At 44.5% G+C, this 20,439-nt stretch overlaps 1 protein-coding gene across 5 annotated transcripts in view; it reads left to right on the forward strand.

Moving 5' to 3' along the window:
- Positions 1–20,439, forward strand: part of LOC139264340 (E3 ubiquitin-protein ligase RNF38) — a 302,131-nt gene that overhangs the window by 244,806 nt on the left and 36,886 nt on the right. For all 5 annotated transcript variants that reach the window (XM_070880630.1, XM_070880638.1, XM_070880646.1 and 2 more), the window contains 3 exons: positions 137–307; positions 7,078–7,239; positions 19,948–20,051. In XM_070880630.1, coding sequence (XP_070736731.1) covers positions 137–307; positions 7,078–7,239; positions 19,948–20,051 — 437 coding nt within the window. The remainder of the gene's footprint in view (positions 1–136; positions 308–7,077; positions 7,240–19,947; positions 20,052–20,439) is intronic.

Raw genomic sequence — 20,439 nt, forward strand, 5'->3', positions numbered from 1 at the left:
GTCCACTTGTTCAACTAAAGTGTTAAGTAGAAAAGTATGAAAAGCAGATAATTATTTAATTTATCCTCTAAACTAACATCTTTTCAAGTTCAGTGATGATTTGAAATGTTAAATTTATCTCTTTTGTTCCCTCCAGATGCTCCAAGCATGTTCTGTACAACACCTGCCAGTTTCGTATGCTGCATTTCCTCCTCTTATCTCAAGTGATCCCTTTATATTGCACCCTCCACATCTGTCGCCCCACCATCATCCTCACGTGCCACCCCCAGGACAGTTTGTCCCGTTCCAAACACAACAGTCGCGGTCGGTGAGTAATATTTGAGCATTTATGACGTTGGGCAAGTTTACGAAAGAAGGCACAGGACTTAGTTGAGGGGTTGTGTTTTGTTCTACAAGTAGAAAAATTGGCATACAGTAATACCAACATAAAATGATCAGTTTTTACCACCATTTTGAGGGATGAATTTTCATTGAAGCTTCTGGTAATTCCATCAAATGATCTAAATTTGTGTGTGTGTGTAGTCTTTCAGTATATATTACTCCCTCATCTCTAACCATATAACTATGAAATGAAGTGCTGTACCTTGCAGGATATACCATAACTTCCTTGTTTTCAGTTCCTTTCCTTTTTCTCACCCCCTTGATTGAAGTTACTGACTGTTACTGAGGTGCAGTTCCACATGTGCTGGTGGCCTCGTGGTTGGCAGAGTATTGTGCCACTAGGGCTTCAAAGCCAAGACTAGTCTGCATGTAGCCAAAGTCCACATGTAACACACGTGCACGCGCACACACACCACATGCACTCCCCCCCCCACACACACACACACACACTTTTTGACGTTTTTTTTCTTTGTCAGACCAAAGGTGCTTATGCCAATTGTAATGGCTGCCTAAGCTTAAATAATCGAGCCTGAAAACTCCTTGTTGTCTGTGGGCAGGGGGCCGAGTTATCAGCTGAGTCTAAAAGGGAGTTGTCATTGTAACTTGCATCACCAGTTTTTGATTCACATAAGGCTCTTCCAATTATAGGAAATTTTAGTAACAAAAAATCACTATTTGGCCAGCAAGCCTGCCTCATTTTGGTTGGCTTTGATCCAGCTAGCTCCTTACCGTATTCTGCCATCTCTTCCAGAAATATATGCGGTTGTCTCCTGAACTGATTTATATGATTTGCTTCAGTGGCCTTCCCTAGTAACTTATTCCATATGTCTAATCTTTGTGTACAATAGTTCTATTGAATTCCCTAGTTTCTCCTAATTTCCAGCTTTTCTCAAGTCTTTGAAACCTTTATTGATGGGATTGATGCAGGCAAATTATTCACATCAGTCACCACCTTAATTCACCTTTGTTAACTTTGTGCAGCATTCTCTCCAGGGCAATAATATCACTTATTGGATGTGATTAACAATGTTACACAAATATTTGACATGGGAGTTAAACTAGTGCCTGTTACAGTAACAGCCTTGTGTCTCAATTTATTTTCCATCGCTATGCTGTAATGTTACCAGAAACCTTGTTTATTTGCCTTTTTTATTGCAGTGGATCATCAAATGGATAGATTCATGATTTTTACACAACAGCCCCAAATCCCATTCCTGATCAGTTTGCTTCCTGACTGTTCCATTCAACACACATTTCCTATTTCAGTTCCATGCTCCAATACTAATTATTTTACATTCATCTCTGTTGAATTTTATTTATCCATTTAATGGCCTAGTTTCTTAAAATATCCAAATTCCTCTGTACATAATGGATATGTCGGGGAGGATCTTGGCAGAGAAACCTGGCTATTGATGCTTGAGACTCCTCTGGTAGACCCTGCACCAGAAAGGCTAGTATTGATTGGGTTCTCTTGCGTTCAGCTAGTACTAACATCTCTCAGGACAGATTCCACTTGACCTCTACGCTGCCACTCTATTACCAGAGCAGCTTCCTAATGCAAGGACAGGACCAAAATGATGGGCTTCCTTGGTTGGCAGTGAGAGTCAGTGCTCTGCAACTGAGATGATATTAGCTTCTGCATTGTAGAAGATCTTGTATTTCCTTCCTTTTCTGTGAGAGATAGGGAGTTGGAGGTACTTTTTCACTCATAATTCCTGCTCCTGCCCACAGCACCTTTCTTATTTTAAGACTAGGATTTTCACACGGTAATAAACTACAATAAACTCAAAAGGTTTTAAATTGGGTTTTGTTTGCAGAGTAACCTAAAGCAGGAAAATGACGCATTGACTGCTGTATTATCCAGAAGCTTGACGCTTACATGGTTTTAGCTCTGGGGAACAAGCTGTGCTGTTATCCCTTTTGAATATTAAATTCACTTTTTATTGAATAGCTCAATCATGCACAATGCACTAGTTCCTAACATCTGTATTGGCAGTGGGTAGAAAATGCACCTTAGAGCAGATTTTTCATTGTCAACCAGTGGAAACGTATTCTTTAAAATTACACCTTTAAAGGAAATTATAATTAAGAAATGCAGACAAAGTAAGCAAATTATATTTACTAATACTGCCCATTTCACTTATTTTTAGATAGTCATAGGGGATCGGAAAACAAATTAGAGTAGAGCATTCATGCTGTTCAGAATAGAGGCTAAAACATCATTAGGCATGTTTGTCATCTTTTCTCTTGGAAGCCATACTTGATTTGAAAACAATGCAATTATCGTAACACATCTCTACTGCAGTTTACCTTTTGTGTCTCGTGGCTTTTGCTCACAGTAGAGGCCCAAGTGAATGCATTATGGCAAGCAAATTGTATTGACTTGCAAGCAAATCTCTCTGCTGTGACGTTCACTTGAGGAACAAACACTTCAGTTTATCTATAAATTCTGAATTTGATTTTACTCAAAGAAATCACATTATCAAATGTGGCTTTGTGATCAAAAATGGTTGCAACTTCCTTGTCAGTTTCCTGGGGGTGGTGGGGGGGAATATGGTAACTAAATAACATTTGTGCAATCCTGGCTTTATAAATGTTTATCGTGTAAGATAATTGTTGACTGGAACAAATTAAACGGGTATCTGTTCACAAGTTGCAATCGGGGTAATACACTCTCAGCGAATAGTTATTTCTCCTATTAAGTGTTCTTTACCTATCCCATCTAATCATCTTTCATTAAACGAAGGTTAAAATCATAGACCACCTTCTGTGATGATCATTCTTTCAGCCCAATGTGCCTGTGCCAGCTCTTTGGTAGAACATAAGAATTAGGAGCAGGAGTAGGCCATTAAGGCTATATAAGGTATTGGTGAGGCCACACCTGGAAAACTACGTACAGTTTTGGTTTCCATATTTACGAAAGGATATACTTGCTCTGGAGGCAGTTCAGAGAAGGTTCACTAGGTTGATTCCGGGGATAAAAGGTTTGACTTATGAGGAAAGGTTGAGTAGGTTGGGCCTCTATTCATTGGAATTCAGAAGAACGAGAGGTGATCTTATCGAAACGTATAAGATTATGAGGGTGCTTGGCAAGGTGGATGCAGAGAGGATGTTTCCACTGATGGGAGAGACAAGAACTAGAGGGCATGATCTTAGAATAAGGAACCACCCATTTAAAACAGAGATGAGGAGAAATTTTTTCTCTCGGGTTGTAAATCTGTGGAATTCGCTGCCTCAGAGACCTGTGGAAGCTGGGACATTGAATACATTTAAGATAGAAATAGACAGTTTCTTAAACGATGAGTGGTTGTGGGGAGCGAGCTGAGTCCATGATCAGATCAGCCATGATCTTATTGAATGGCGGAGCAGGCTCGAGGGGCCTTATGGCCTACTCCTGTTCCTATTTCTCATGTTCTTAATCCTCCAGTCCTCTGGCACCACCCTCATATCTCAGGAGGATTGGAAGATTGTGGCCAGAGCCTCCACAATTTCCATCTTTCCTAGGATGCATCTCCTCTTGACCGGATGACTTTTCTACTTTGAATGCTATCGACTTTTTAAGTACTGTATCTCCTCTATCTATTTTTATCCTATCCAATATTGCTACTACCTCCTCGATTACTGCTACATTGGCAGCAGGTCCAAACTACTAATTTAGTACTTCAGCCATGCCCTCTGCCTCCACAAGAAGATCTCCTTTTTGGTCCCTAATCGACCCCGCTCTTCCTTTGACTTAATCTTTTATTACTTATATGTTTATATAAGGCTTTTGGGTTCCCTTTCATGTTAACCACTAATCTACACTCCTGCTCTCTCTCTGGCCCTTTTAGTCCCTTTTTTTTTAGATCTCCTCTGTACGTTCTGTGTTCAGCTTGGTTCTTTGCGATATCATGAACCTTACATTTGTCCGAAGCCTCCTTTTTCTGTTTCATTTTAATCCCTATATCTTTCGTCATCCAGGGAGCTCTAGCTCTGGATGCCCTTCTTTCCCCTTTGTGGGAATGTGTCTACTTTGCACTCGGACCATCTTTTCTTTGAAGACCTCCCATTGTTCAGTTATTGTTTTGCCTACCAATTTTGATTCCAATCCACTTGGGCCAGATCCTTGTTCAACTCATGATGGAGTTCTCCTCCTTTTAAAATAAAACTGATGCTTGATTGGACCTTGTCCTTTTCCATAACTATTCTAAACCTGATATTGTGATCTCTGTTCCCCAAGTGGTCTCCCACTGAATCATGTTCCATTTGCCCTATTTTATTCCCCAGAACGAGTTCCAGAACTGCTTCCGTCCTTGTTGGGCTGGAAACTCACTGATCAAAGAAGTTCTCTTGTATACATTTCAGGAATTCATCCCCCTCTTTCCCCTCAACACTGTTATTATTCCAGTCCATATTAGCATAATTGAAGTCCCCCATTATCACGACTGTATAATTCTTTTAACTTTATGAAATTTGCCTGCATATTTGGTCCTCTACCTCTTGTGATTCAATGGATCACTTCAACTTCTTACCTCCAATATAGTGATTTGGAGTGCTATATGTAATCTGCCCAGTCTGAGATCAGGTTAATTTTGGATCTATTGATGCAGAAATGGTGATATCAGTCCAAGATAGCACCTTCCTACTGTTCATAAATATAACAATTGCACTTGGTATTCCTTTTCAGGATAGCAATAAATGCTGGTTTTGGTGATCTGATGTGTAAACAGGTGGTGTACTGAGTACTCTTATACTCCTAATACCCCATCTCCAAACATCAAATTTCCAGATGAATTTTCCATTTAACATTCCAGCCTATTGGGTCAGTCATTGTGCTGCTTTGCATTGGTTGGTGGAAAGTGAAACTGGTGGTCTCAGCCTTCTTCAACAAGACTCATTCAAACAGCTCCCATCACAAGCCTCTTACGAATTACAAAAAGACATTAATAAACTTGCAGAATAAGCATATAATTGGCAAATGAAATTCAGCACTGTAAATGTGAGGTATTACATTTTGGTACGAAAACTAGGGAGGTCTCATATTGCTTGGGAAATAAGAATCTCAATGGGATAGAGGAGCAAAGGTATCTCAGAGTACAAATCACAAAGTATCGACGCAGGTTAAAAAAGTCATAAGGCAAACCAAGCACTAGGGTTTATTTCTAGAGGGATAGAATTGAAAAGTAGAGCAGTTATGCTAAACTTGTGTAGAACCGTGGTAAGACCACACTTGAAAGTACTGCGTACAGTTCTGGATATCCTGAAAAGGATATAGAGGCACTGGAGAGGGTGCAGAGAAGATTTTTCAAGGATTATACCAGAAATGCGAGGATATACCTATCAGGAAAGGATCAAGAGGCTGAGTCTCTTTTCTCTTGAAACGAGGCTGATGGATGACCTAATAGGGTCTTTAAAATCAGGGAAGAGTGAAACTAGAGGCCATCACTACAAGATAGTCATCAAGAAATCAAATAGGAAATTCAGAAGAAACTTCTTTACTCAGAGTGGTGAGAATGTGGAACTCATTACCACAGGGAGTGGTTGAAGTGAATAGTATAGATAAGGGTGGTTAGATAAGCATATGAAGGAGAAGGGAGTAGAGGGTTATGCTGATAGTTAGATAAGGAAAGACGGACGGAGGATAATGTGCAGCATAAATGTCGGCATGGACTGGTTGGGCGAAATGGCCTGTTTCTTTGCCGTATATCCTATGTAATGTAATCCTATCTAACCACACCTCGTGCAACCCCACCCCTAGGAGCTGAATTGTTTTCAGAGATTACCTATTTTAGGATATCCAGTGGAACCAATCTGTATACAAGGGAAATTACCACTTTTCAATGTATTAATATAGTCATAAGAACATGAAAATGTCAGATCAAGAAAAGTCAATTTGACCCGTTACCTGGTCCATCCAGAGATCGTGTACAATTAATTGATCATGAATATCTCTCTTTCTACCCTCATGATCCCCTACTTCAGAACACTAAATTCCTCCTTGGGAAAAGAATTGCAAGCAGTGGTGTTAATATCGGTATAACACTAATCACTAATTGTATCCTTCAATTCCTTAAAAGTTTTAGCCTATATTCCATTTGGCACAGGAACCTATTGGGTATCTAACCCTTGAAGTTTCTGGGTAATAATCTGCTGAATTCTATTTTTGTTAATTGATCAACTTGTCCCATTAACTATGATGGCACTTTGTGGAAAAGTAATGTGAAGACTCCATTCCATAGATCTGTATAGTGACTAGGGTGCAATACATTTAATTTGGATGCACTTGTTGTCCATCTGACTTCTCTTTGGATGCTTCTTTGTGCCCTGGACATATACTAATGCTGGTGGTTTCTGTTCCGATACTGCCAGCACAAGATCCCATCCTTGGGAAAGAGAGCGGATGATAATGTACATGTGTCACTGGGAATCCCAATATGTAAATAGTAAAATCACTTGATGTAATGGGAGCCACTTGAGAAGCATTAATGTTTATCAAAAACTTGAAAGCACTGATAATAGTTTTGAACTTTTAACAGAACATATGTTCTCTAAAATGTCTCTGAATTATCAAAGTCTGATGATTTTTTTAATTGCCTATTTGGTCTAAAATATTTGAAAAATTACAGTTCCAGAAACTTTTTGCACAACAGACAAAATGTCATGCTAACTAATAACCAAGGAAACAGTGCTTAATCAATTCTACCAATCTCTTGTCAGCCTTTACAGAGGATAGAGAATGAAGTGGAGTTACTGGGAGAACATCTTCCTGTTGGTGGTTTTACTTATCCTCCGTCACCGCACCCACCTACCCTGCCTCCTTCGGCACCACTCCAGTTCCTGCCACATGACCCTCTGCACCAAGAGCTGCCCTTTGGAGTAGTGAGTACTGTACTGCTTCTTTCCTTTGTACCAATGGGTGTTTGAGTATTACTGCAGGTTGAAATGCAATTGTCTCTGGCACAGGGAAGAGCAAGAATATGTGTACTGTGTTGAGATCTGATCTTGTATGCTTTTTCAAATACTGATAGTCTGATATTCTTGATTCTACTATCTCCAGTTTACCACATCTGTCTGATTTGAATGGATTTGACAAAGAACTCACTGGAGTTGTGTGACCCATAAGGAGTTGGCTTTGAATGATTTTCCAAGATGAGTTGTGCTGCTTGCAGCTAATGTACTAAAATGCTCCAGACCAAGTTAATTTTAGCACCGTGTAAATATAGAAATGTGTTAAATGCTCTGAATAATGGTTAAACATTAATACAAACTATGCTAAATAAAGTATTATGTGGCTTTACTGTTTTTTCAAACTTGAAATAAAAGTAAGTTCCAAAGGATGAGCATTGGCTTATGGTTGAAAATTTTATTTAGAAATAATTTTATCCAAAATAATATATTTCGATCTGATATGTGAACTTCATGTGACATCAATCCACTGATATCACATGACAAAAACAAAATTAAACTTTCCTTGCTAAATTTAAAACTAGATCTTTTAATATAATCCTAAAAAACAAAATCCTAAACAAGAAAATGCTGGAATCCTGGTAGAATCTGAAGAAAGGTCATTGACCTGAAATGTTAACCCTACCATCCTCTCTCCCTAGATGTTGCTTGACTTGCTAAGCGTTTTCCAGAATTTTCTGTTTTTATTTAATATTCTATTCATTGTGACCTTACTTCACTCATACATATGTGATGTGCAAAAATAATATATAGTTCAGCCTTTATTTAGGTTTCCATAAAAAATGGCGATCTCCATTTATTTTTAATTATACATGAAAATTTCCTAATATTTGCAGGAATGATTAAAAGAGAAAAGCTAGTTAAGTAAAATGTGATATCTAGCTGAAGTTGAAAGTTTTCCATCTCACATGTCTGCAGCGTCACAGCTCTCCAAGGCATGGCATATTAAAGGCATCATGTCACAAAACGCACGCCCATAGGGCAAAAAATCGTGATGGGCTCAAATAATTGTTATCTGTTAAGTTCACCAATATAATTGGTTCAAATATCCATTAATTAGATGTGAAGTAATCAAATACCAATTTCATTCACTAATTAGGCAGGAAAGATTTCAATCAGTAATAGGTAAGCACCATGGGCCCAAGTTTCGGGCCGCACCTAGAACGGCGCAGCCCCGACCTGGACGCCCGTTTTTCGCACAACAAAGAGCGGCTAAAAAATACTTACCTATTCTCCGGCTCCCTGCTGGTTCCCTTGAGCCAGGCGCGGCGCACCACGAGCTGTGGGGGGCGAAGCTAGGTCCCTGCGCTGAAAACAGTGCCGGGACCTCTACACATGCGCGCTACAGTGGATGCGCATGTGCAGTAGCTCCATGCGCCCAAAACTGTGTGGGAGGGGCCCGAAGCACGCAGCCCCTAGCCCTGGCCGAATGGCTTCACTGGGGCTGCGTGCATAAGGCTCCTCCCACGCCCAGCTCCTGCTTCCTCCCGACTCGACTCCCGCTCCCCCCCCGCCCCCGGACCCGACCTGACCCCCCGGACCGGACCCGCGCTCCCCCCACCCGACCTGACCTCCCTCCCACCACCACCCCGACCCGACCCGCGTTCCAGACCCCCCCCCCACCACCACCCGGAACCGACCCAACCCAACCTGACCTCCCTCCCCCCCCCCCCCCCCCTCCTCCGACACGAACCGACCCAACCTCCCTCTGTCCCCCCCCCCCCCCCCCCGACCCGAACCGACCCGACCCGCGCTCCCTCCCTCCCCCCCGACCCGACCCGTGCTCCCGACCGTCCCCCCCCACCCGGACCCGACCCGACCCTATCCGACCTCCCTCCGCGCTACCGACCCCGACCCGCTCTCCCCTCGACCCGACCCGCGCTCTCCTCGACCCGACCCGGACTCCCGACCCCGGACCTGACCCAACCCAACGCCACCTACCTGTAAATCTGGTGCTGGGGACGGGCCCTGCCCGAAGTCTTGGGCCCGGCCCGTTCAGCCTCCCTCCCCCTTCTCCTTTCCCCTCCCCCCTTCTTCTCCTTTCTCCCTCCCCCCCCTTCTCCTTTTTCCCCCCTTCTCCTTTTCCCCCCCACCTTCTCCTTCCCCCCCACCTTCTCCTTCCCCCCACCTTCTCCTTCCCCCCCCCTTCTCCTTCCCCCCCCCTTCTCCTTCCCCCCCCCTTCTCCTTCCCCCCCCCTTCTCCTTCCCCCCCCTTCTCCTTCCCCCCCCTTCTCCTTCCCCCCCCTTCTCCTTCCCCCCCTCTTCTCCTTTCCCCCCCTTCTCCTTTCCCCTCCTTCTCCTTTCCCCTCCTTCTCCTTTCCCCCCCTTCTCCTTTCCCCCCCTTCTCTCTCCCTCCCCCCCTCCCTTCTCCCCCCCTTCTCTCCCCCCTCCTCCCTTCTCTCTTTCCCCCCCCTCCCTTCTCTCTTTCCCCCCCCCTCCCTTCTCTCTTTCCCCCCCTCCCTTCTCTCTTTCCCCCCCTCCCTTCTCTCTTTCCCCCCCTCCCTTCTCTCTTTCCCCCCCTCCCTTCTCTCTTTCCCCCCTCCCTTCTCTCTTTCCCCCTCTCCCTTTTCTCTTTCCCCCCCTCCCTTCTCTCTTTCCCCCCTCCCTTCTCTCTTTCCCCCCCCTCCCTTCTCTCTTTCCCCCCCCTCCCTTCTCTCTTTCCCCCCCCTCCCTTCTCTCTTTCCCCCCCCTCCCTTCTCTCTTTCCCCCCCCTCCCTTCTCTCTTTCCCCCCCCTCCCTTCTCTCTTTCCCTCCCCTCCCTTCTCTCTTTCCCTCCCCTCCCTTCTCTCTTTCCCCCCCTCCCTTCTCTCTCCCCCCTCCCTTCTCGCTTTCCCCCCCCCTCCTCTCTCTTCTCCCTTCTCCTCCTCCCCCCTCTCTCCCCCCCTCCCAACCCCCCCCGTCACTGTCAGAAACACAGACACTGACAGACAGAGAGTGAGAGACACACACACAGACAGAGAGCTAGAGACACTGACAGACACACTGGGGGGGGCATCCCAGCACGCTGGTGGAGGGCTCCCGGTGCTGCAGTCGGTAAGTAGAAAATGTTTGATTTATTGATTTTTTAATTTTTTAAATTTTTTTTTTTGATTGATTTATTGATGTATTTATCATTGATGATGGCTCTTTATTTGTAAAACTGAAGTGTTTAATGTTTGTAAACTTCCCTTTAAACCCCGCCTCCCAATTCCCTATGCCTGATTTGTAAACTACGCCTGATTTTCTAAGTGTAGACATGGCTTTTCTGAGCGTACATAAATCTACACTTACTCCATTCTAAGTTAGTTTGGAGTATGTTTTCACTGCCTAAACTTTCAAAACAGGCGTAAGTGGCCGGCACGCCCCCTTTTGGGGAAAAAAAAAATCTGTTCCAAACTGAAACTGTTCTAACTGACTGGAACTGGAGCAAACTAAATGCCAAGAATTGCAATTTCTAAGATACTCCATTCTAAACCAGTTGCTCCAAAAAAACATGAGCAACTCAGGCCGAAACTTGGCCCCCATATGTGTGTGAGAGAGAGATAGATGTGTTATGGGTGTTAGTTTTTAGCCTGGTCCTGGGAAACTCCAATACCTTGAGTCACTACAGCAGCTCATATCACATGCTGACCAGTTTGAAAAGTGGTGGGGAATTGCAGATTCTGTTGTCAAATCCTGTGTGTGAGCAGGAGATAGATCCATTATGAGATTGTAGGCTTAAACACTGCTCCTGGGAAATGACAACTAGGAAGAATATTTACAAAAACAACTCTGGCATGAGCAGCAGAGCAAATTCATCCAAATCTAATTTACATTTTTACAGCATTTTATATAATTGAAGCTAATAAAGTAAAAGAAATCTAAGCTAATGCTGTTGTTTGGGATGAGGATTTTTGTTGTTGAGGAGGAGGATGATGATTACATCAGGGATAGAAGGAATATTTATGAAACCCTTTGATGATGAATTGCAAATCCACTGCAGGAAATATGAGGAGAAAAAATATCTTAATCATTTACATAACTGAGGAAAAGGGATGGAGGAAGAATATCAAAATAAAGTATCTTAAAGCAAATGCCATAAATCCATCGTGGAGGTAGAAGAAAAATATATTTTTAACACAAGTAACTGGAAATAAGGGAATATATTCCTTGATATATTTAAGAGTGAGAACCTAGTACAGTTTTATTAATATGGCTGAAAATAGGTTTCTCACCAAAAAATAAGCAATTTTAATCCATGTCTAGTCCACCACATGTAAGTCGCCTGATTTTAAATAACTGAAATTGACTTTAAAAAAACTAGACAGAACCATTTACTGGTTACATTAGTGTACAGTAGCCAGTTTCTCAATAAATTAACACAAAAATGAAACGCTTTTAAAATATGCCTATTAGTGTCCTTGCACCCAAAAAAAGCACTTAACTTTCAGAGCCTCCTCGAAGGCCCATAAATGGGCTCTGTTACTGGAAACTCGCAATGCTGATTAATTCAATCTGTGGTGTTGCCGGTTTTGTAGGCAGAGCCAGATTTTAGCACAATGTTTTTTTAAACCAAAGCAAAAGATCGTGGAAACTCAATTTGTACTGGATGTAATTTGTGCTTGAAATTTCTCAAACTTTTGTGCTGGTTTGGCTGATTTCGGGTGAATTGTGCCCTATCAACTGGGCAAAACTGAGAATTAAATTATCTGAATTGGTTCCTCGTGGTTGTCCATAAACACTCAACAGATGAATTGTAGTTGACTTGTGACTACTTAACCCAATCTAACCATATCAGCTTCCACTGCTTAGTGTAAATGACTGCTCAACGTGGTCCAAGTTTTGTAATATCTCTGTCGAGTTCTTTGATCCAAGACCAGGCTGGAAGGGCAGGCAGCATTCCAGACCTCTTCGCACCAATGCCCACTTCTGCTAGCCCTGTGTCACCTGTCCTTCTCTGTATGCTTCCTCATCCATGTCAATATTTATTTAAGAACATAAGAATTAGGAGCAGGTGTAGACCATCTGGCCCCTCGAGCCTGCTCCGGCATTCAATAGGATCATGGTTAATCTTCGACCTCAACTCTGCTTTCCGTCCGATTTCCATAGCCCTTGATTCCTCGAGTCCAAAAATCTATCTATCTCAGCCTTGCATATATTTTGGGATATCCTGAGGTTGTGAAAGGTATATAAATGCAAATTCTTCTTTCTTTAATGTTTCTTGAATTAATTCATGTACATATATCTTAATATGGATCTCCCACCTTTCATGTGCTGCAGTGCCTGCCTGCCCATGGTCTCCAGTACCTCTCGGGTTTGGTATGTCCACACCCTCCAGTTGTCAACCTTCTCCCCCATAATGTCTCACTACCCTCCACCCCCACCTGTCTAGTTTAAATGATTCTCGGCAGTTACATTGATGTTCTTCTCAAATCTCCCTGCTCTGACTCAGGAGAGCTGTGGATCTTATTGTTCTAAAAACATTCCTAGTTATTTTTGAAGGAAGCTTTGTTGCTTTCACACCATAATGCCACCCACTCATTAACACCCTCTTTCCAACTGAACTCTCCTTTCCCAAACACTGGGTATCCCAGAGAGCATTTCTTTGCACCCACAGTAAGTGCCAAACAGAATGTTCCAGAGAGGGCGGCAGTAGCAGAAGCTTCAGATCAGTGAGCCAACCCTCCAGTGTCTGCTGTCCTGAACTATTACCTCAAAGCTGCTGAAGATGCTCCAAGGGATCCCATTTGAGGAATTCATACTGCATTTGGATAACATGCATCCAGAGCATTGCTGCACATAAAATGGCACTTGAAGTCAATGAATGTTTTATAAACAAGACAAATAGTTTTTGAAAAGCAAACCAATAGTCAAACCTTCTCTACTGTACAGGAGGGTGAAGAATCACATGGATAACATGATATTACATCAAAAGGGACATATTCCCAGCGATGGAGTGTGGTGGGTCAGGGTACTCCTGAACTGTGTAGTTTGCAAAGTGAAGAAAGGTTTTGTTTCCCAGGATATCTGTCCCACACAATCACACAGGGTTTAAACAGTAGCACTGAACACACTGGGAGGGTTTGTAACTTGCAACATTTCTTATCTAGTATTCACAAAGTGTCTGAATCTGGGCGAGAGCTTGCCTCAAGTGCAGTGGTTGATATGTCCTTACTATACAGTACAAATGCACACGAGGCCCATGAGAGAAGGTCACGCTGTGACCAATAACCTTTATTAGCCAGCAGAAGTGCAGAAGGTGTGTGGAGCTTCGCCTTTTATATCTGAAATTCCAGGTTAGGAGTGTCTCCCACAAGTTCACCACCTAGTGGTCAGTGTTCTCACGGTGTACAACTTAGGTCAGTTTATACATGGATTACAATGACAGTTGAATGCATGACATCACCTCCCCCACCAAAGTCTTATTGGGATCACAGGTTAAGTCTCTCTGGTGGTTTACGCTCCCTTGTTGGGCGCTGGCCTGAGTGTCTGCTGTTTGCGGTGCCTCAGGCCTGTCCGGACTGCCCAGGCTCTCCTCCACTTGGTTCCGGTGTTCGGTCACCTGTGGTGGAGTGAACTCTACGTCGTGTTCTTCCTCTGCTTCTTCTATGGGGTTGCTGAACCTCCTTTTTGTTTGATCCACGTGTTTGCGGCAGATTTGTCCATTGGTAAGTTTAACTACCAGAATCCTATTCCCCTCTTTAGCAATCACAGTGCTGCCTGCGAGCCATTTGGGCCCTGCAGCGTAGTTGAGGACAAAGACAGGGTCATTGACATCAATACATTGCACCCTCGCATTCCCGTCATGGTAGTCACATTGTGACCGGCGCCTGCTCTCAACAATTTCTTTCATGGTGGGGTGTATAAGGGATAACCTGGTTTTGAGCGTCCTTTTCATTAGCAGCTCTGCGGGTGGAACCCCTGTGAGCGAGTGTGGTTGGGATCTATTGGCCAACAGGAGGTGTGATAAGCGGCTTTGTAGGGAACCCCCTTGGATTCTGAGCATCCCCTGTTTGATTATCTGCACTGCTCGTTCCACCTGGCCGTTTGAGGCCAGCTTGGACGGTGCCGTTCTGACATGGTTGATACCATTTCCTGCCATGAAGTCCTGGAATTCAATGCTTGTAAAGCACGGGCCATTGTCGCTGACCAAGACGTTCGGTAGACCATGGGCGGCAAACATTGCCTGTAGACTTTCTACCGTAGCAGAGGATGTGCTTGAATTGAGAATGTCACACTCGATCCATTTGGAGTAGGCGTCTACTACAACCAAAACCATTTTTCCCATGAAAGGATCTGCGTAGTCCACATGGATGCGTGACCATGGCTTGGCGGGCCAGGGGCTAAGGGGGGCTTCCCTGGGCGCATTGCCCAGCTGGGCACACGTGTTGCACCTGTGAACACAAAGTTCCAGGTCTGCATCTATCCCTGGCCACCAAATGTGTGATCTGGCAATTGCCTTCATCATGACAATGCCCGGGTGCTCATTGTGGAGTACTCGGATGAACACCTCTCTGCCCATCTGGGGCATGACTACTCGGTTTCCCCATTGTAGGCAATTGGCCTGAATCGAGAGTTCATCCTTGCACCTGTGAAATGGTTTAAATTCCTCAGGGCATGCCCCGTACGTGGCTGCCCAGTCCCCATTCAAGACACATTTCTTGACTAAAGACAGTCGCGGGTCTCTATTTGTCCAGACTTTGATCTGACGGGCTGTCAATGGTGAACCTTCGCTTTCGAAAGCTTCAACAGCCATGACTATCTCAGCAGCATGCTCGGTTGCCCAACTCGGTGGTGGCTAGTGGGAGCCTGCTGAGTACATCGGCGCAGTTTTCAATGCCCGGTCTGTGCCGAATTGTATAGGCATAGGTGGCTAACGTGAGTGCCCACCTCTGTATGCGGACCGACGCATTTGCATTTATGGCCTTGTTGTCGGCCAAAAGGGACATTAGGGGTTTGTGATCTGTCTCTAGCTCAAATTTCCTGCCAAACAGGTACTGGTGCATTTTTTTTTACTGCATATACACATGCAAGCGCTTCCTTTTCTACCATCCTGTAGCCCCTTTCTGCCTGGGACAGACTTCTGGAGGCATAAGCTACCGGCTGTAACTGACCCTTGGCATTAACATGCTGCAACACACACCCGACCCCATAGGACGACGCATCGCATGTTAAAACAAGTTTCTTACATGGGTCATATAGCGTTAACAGATTGTTGGAGCATAACAAATTGCATGCTCTATCGAAAGCCCTTTCCTGGCTGTCCCCCCAGACCCATTCACGACCTTTGCGTTGGAGCACGTGTTCAATTTTGGAAGAAAGTTACCAAAATAGTTCAGGAGCCCCAGGAACGAACGCCGCTCCGTCGTGTTACGGGGTCTGGGCACTCTCTGGCTCGCTTCCGTTTTGGATGCAATAGATCTGATCCTGTCTGCTGCTACCCTCATCCCCAGGAATTCTACCTCTGGAGCTAGGAAGACGCACTTCGCCTCTTTCAGTCGCAGACCTACCCGGTCCAATCTGCGTAGCACCTCCTCCAGGTTGTGGAGGTGTTCTTCGGTATCGCAACCCGTGATGAGGATGTCGTCTTGAAAAACCACCGTCCTTCGGAATCGACTTGAGGCTTTCCATATTTCGCTGAAAGATCGCGGCGGCCGAGCGAATCCCAAACAGACATCTATTGTACTCAAACAACCCCTTGTGGTCAGCTTCTTCGACTCACTCGCCAGCTCCTGGGTCATGTAAGCTGAGGTCAGGTCCAATTTTGAAAAAAGTTTGCCACCGGATAGCGTCGCAAAGAGGTCCTCCGCTCTCTGTAGCAGGTACTGGTCTTGGAGTGACACCCGATTGATGGTGGCCTTGTAATCACCACATATTCTGACCGACCCATCCGCCTTGAGCACTGGCACAATTGGGCTCACCCAGTCAATGAATTCGACTGGCGAGATGCCGCCTTTCCTCAGCAGACGGTCCAATTTGTCTTCTATCTTTTCCCACATCACGTACGGCACCGCTCTGGCCTGGCGTCCGTATTTATGTGAATCACTACCTTGGTCCCTATGAAAGTGCCAATGCCAGGTTGAAATAGTGAGTCAAATTTGTCCAGGACCTGTGAGCATGATATTCGCTCCACAGAAGAAATTGCATTGACATCGCCCCATTTCCAGTTCATGACAGCAAGCCAACTCCTCCCCAGCAGTGCGGGACTGTCCCCTGGGACAATCCAGAGTGACAACCTGTTTTCTGAATCTTTGTGGGTCATGACTACCGTGGCGCTGCCTAGCACCAGAATGATCTCCTTTGTATATGTCCGTAGCTGTGCGTCAATCAGCACTAATTTTGGCCTCCTGGCCTTGGACGCCCACAACTTGTCGAACTGTTTGATACTCATCTGGGACTGGCTGGCCACTGTGTCTAGCTCCATTGATACTGGAATGCCATTGAGGAGCACTTTCATCATTATCGGTGGCGTCCTGGTGGATGAACTGTATATGTGCTCCACATGAACTCGCTGAACTTCATCTTCCAGCGATTTCCCCCAGTGTCCATTTGGCCTCGTAGGGCTTACATCGGGCCCGTCCTCCTCGTACATCAACCTGGCTGCAGGCTTCCTGCACATACGTGTCAATTGACTGCTGACGTTGCAGTTTCTGCAGATATATTGCTGATACCTGCAAGCTCTAGCTGTGTGTTTGCCTCCACACCTCCAACATGAGCCGTTGTTGGAAACAAAAGGTCCGTAAGCGCACCATTGACAGGTGTTGATGGCCCCATTACTGGCCGCATTGTCCCTTGCGATGGCATGAATCGCCGTTCAGCTAGCCATTATCTCTGTTGAATTCCCCCTTTGGGTTCGACTACACATGCCCCTGTGTGCCGCGTTAACAATGTTGACTCCCTGTCCATTTGCTGCATTTAAACCAAGATTTTTGTCAAACATCATTCTGGTCTCTTCCTCCCTTGAGATAAATGTCTGGGCCATCAAAGCTGCCATTTCCAGGGTCAAGTCTTTGGTCTCAAATCAGATTCCTGAAAACCCCAGCCTGCCCGATGCCCTCAATAAAAAAAACAGTCTCGCAGCATCTCCGCTCTGCATGCATCTGGGAACTTACATCGGCTCGCCAGTCGCCGGAGGTCTGCCACGAAGTCTGGAATGCTTTGCCCTTCTCGCCGCCGGTGCGTGTAAAACTGGTGTCTCGCCATGTGCATGCTGCTCGCCGGTTTAAAGTGTTCCCTGATCAACTTACTGAGCTCTTCAAAAGTCTTGTCCACCGGCTTCTCTTGCGCTAGAAGGTCCTTCATCAGGGAGTACGTCCTGGATCCACAAACCGTCAGGAGATGAGCCCTACGTTTGTCGGCCGAATCCTGTCCCAGCCATTCCTTAGTGACGAAACTTTGCTGTAGTCTCTCAATAAAATCACCCAATCATCACCAACACAGTACCTCTCGTCTGTGCTGCTCGTGGCCATGCTCGCGTGGTTTAAATCCCAATTTCTCGTCGCCAATGATATGTCCTTACTATACAGTACAAATGCACACGAGGCCCATACTTGAGAGAAGGTCACTCTGTGACCAGTAACCTTTATTAGTCAGCACTGAAGTGCGGAAGGTGGGTGGAGCTTCCCCTTTTATACCTGAAAGTCCAGGTTAGGAGTGTCTCCCACAAGTTCACCACCTAGTGGTCAGTGTTCTCAAGGTGTACAACTTAGGTCAGTTTATACATGGGTTACAATGACAGTTGAATACATGACAGTGGTGATGACTGGTGCTCTGCTGACCAGAGCGGACTACCTATTTCTCCTCATTTTGTGGAGACAGCAGATAAAAATAAAAGCTAGGAATTTGCTCCCTGGTGTGATCTGCAGTATTAGACTGGTAGTACAGGCTTTATACCAACCAGACCCGAGTGAACTTTCCAGGATCAGCCTTATCTAATTTTTGAGTTCCTGGCAGTATTGCTGCCTGTGCTTGTGAGTTCACCCACACAAAACTAACTTCCCTGCTGCTTTCACAGGTGAGGAGGGTCGTGTGTAGACATGGGATAAATCTAATTGCCAAAGTAATTTCAGAAGAAAAGAAAGAAAGACTTGTATTTATGTAGTGCCTTTCACGACCACTGGATTTTCCAAAGCGGTTTACTTGTAGTCACTGTTCTAATGTAGGAAACGCGGCAGCCATGTTGAGCACAGCAACCTCCCACACACAGCAATGTGATAATGACCAGATCTCATTTGTTTTAGTGATGTTGATTGAGGGATAAATATTGCCAGGATATACCTGCTCTTCTTCGAAATAGTGCCATTGGGTCTTTTACGCCCACCTGAGAGGGCTAGTGGGGCCTCCGACAATACAGCACTCCCTCAGAGCTGCACTGGAGTGTCGGAACACTACTATTTCCATTTAGTATGACATTCTGGTCAAAATTGTGAGGCGATGTTGTCTGGCTCAGAGCTACCCTCATAAAAAGCGCAGGTCAGAAAACCAGGTCTATAGTATGAAAGTCCAATCTCTTGATCTGCCATCATATCTAACAGAGGAGTAACAGAGTTTTCACAGTTTCAGCCCCACTCTTTTTGTTGCGTGCATCTGTGTGATTGTGTTATATGCAAAGTATTTTGGAGCATCTCTCTGTCCACATTAAGGGCTGGATTTTCCTGGAAAGGCGCATTTGGCCCTCAACCGCACAAGTTAGTGTGTTGTGCTCCCCGATCCTCCAGTGGTGGAGTTAGGCCAACATTTGCTGGTGAACTCATGAGTACACTACAGCGAGCCTCACTGCGAGTTAGAAGCAGCACATCCAATGTCCAGTACAGATCCAAGGTGCCAGGGTAAATCACAGATAATGGCCCAATATCCACTAGTGAATATAGTATGGAATTGGAGAAAGAACACAACGTGACATACTGGTCAAAATTATAATGTTTCTCTTTTTAAAAAAAAAAAGCATTTAGCACAGGACTCGAAGAAAATATGATAATTGGTTTCATATAATTTATGTTATACTTTTGGAATACGACCTGTATAACTCAGCCATACCTGCTGTGTTCATAAATTGAGGTTATTTTAATCTATACAAATATCAAACATATTCCCACAGGATATTCTCTAATTAAATCATTCTAAACTTGGTATCCAACTTTTGCAACTCGAGTTTACTGTTCTGAACCACCAGCAATTTCTTGGGGATTCTTGCAACAGTCATGCAAGCACTATTGGCTATTTTGAGAGTGTAGATTAGAAGCAGTTCAGTAATGGTTTCTTGTGCAGAAAATAGGAAATGATAATTTTAAAGAAGGTGGTAAATGTTATTAATGGAAAGATAAATACACTTCCATGGTGTATGGATTTTTTGTGCTGTTGAGTTTTTACTTCACCAAATAATTGTATCTATAGGGACTCTTCCATTACCTCAGTGCATTCATTCACTAAATGTTTTAAGCATGAATAACGGTGGCATGGGGCCCTACAAAAGGGCCCTATAAAACTGATTATTTTGAAAACTTAGAAATGATCTACCAGTAAATGTATTTTATTGATACTTATCTGTCAAGTTCCTTTCTCCATTAAATAGTTGAGCTAATTTCTGAATGTTATTGTCTGCAGTGAGGTAGTATTTTGGCTCCTGCTTATGTATACTGTTGTCTGTTATTTGCTACCAAACAGCCGTACCCTCACTTCATGCCTCGAAGACTGACGGGACGCAGATATCGCTCGCAGCAGCCCTTGCCACCCCCACCTTATCATCCCAGCTTCTTGCCATATTTCCTGTAAGTAAGTTTATCATTTTCAAAGTGGCGGCACCCTATTAATGTACTGTGATAGTTAAATATTTATTTTCTGTATAATGCTTGGAAAGTTATGCACCATATTTATTCAGTGGATGAAACAACGTAACTTTTAAAAAATTAGTTCATGGGATGTGAGCGTCATTGGCAAGGCCAGCATTTATTGCCCATCCACAATTGCCAGTGAGAAAATGGTGGTGAGCTGCCTTCTTGAATCGCTGCAGTCCTTGTGGTGGAGGTACTCCCAAGGTGCTGTTAGGGAGGGAATTTCAGGATTTTGACCCTGCGACGATGAAGGAACAGCGATATACTTCCAAGTCAGGATGGTGTGTGACTTGGAGGGGAACTTGGAGGTGGTGGTGTTCCCATG

The sequence above is a fragment of the Pristiophorus japonicus genome, chromosome 1 (assembly GCF_044704955.1).
Source record: "Pristiophorus japonicus isolate sPriJap1 chromosome 1, sPriJap1.hap1, whole genome shotgun sequence".
NCBI classification, from domain to species: domain Eukaryota; kingdom Metazoa; phylum Chordata; class Chondrichthyes; family Pristiophoridae; genus Pristiophorus; species Pristiophorus japonicus.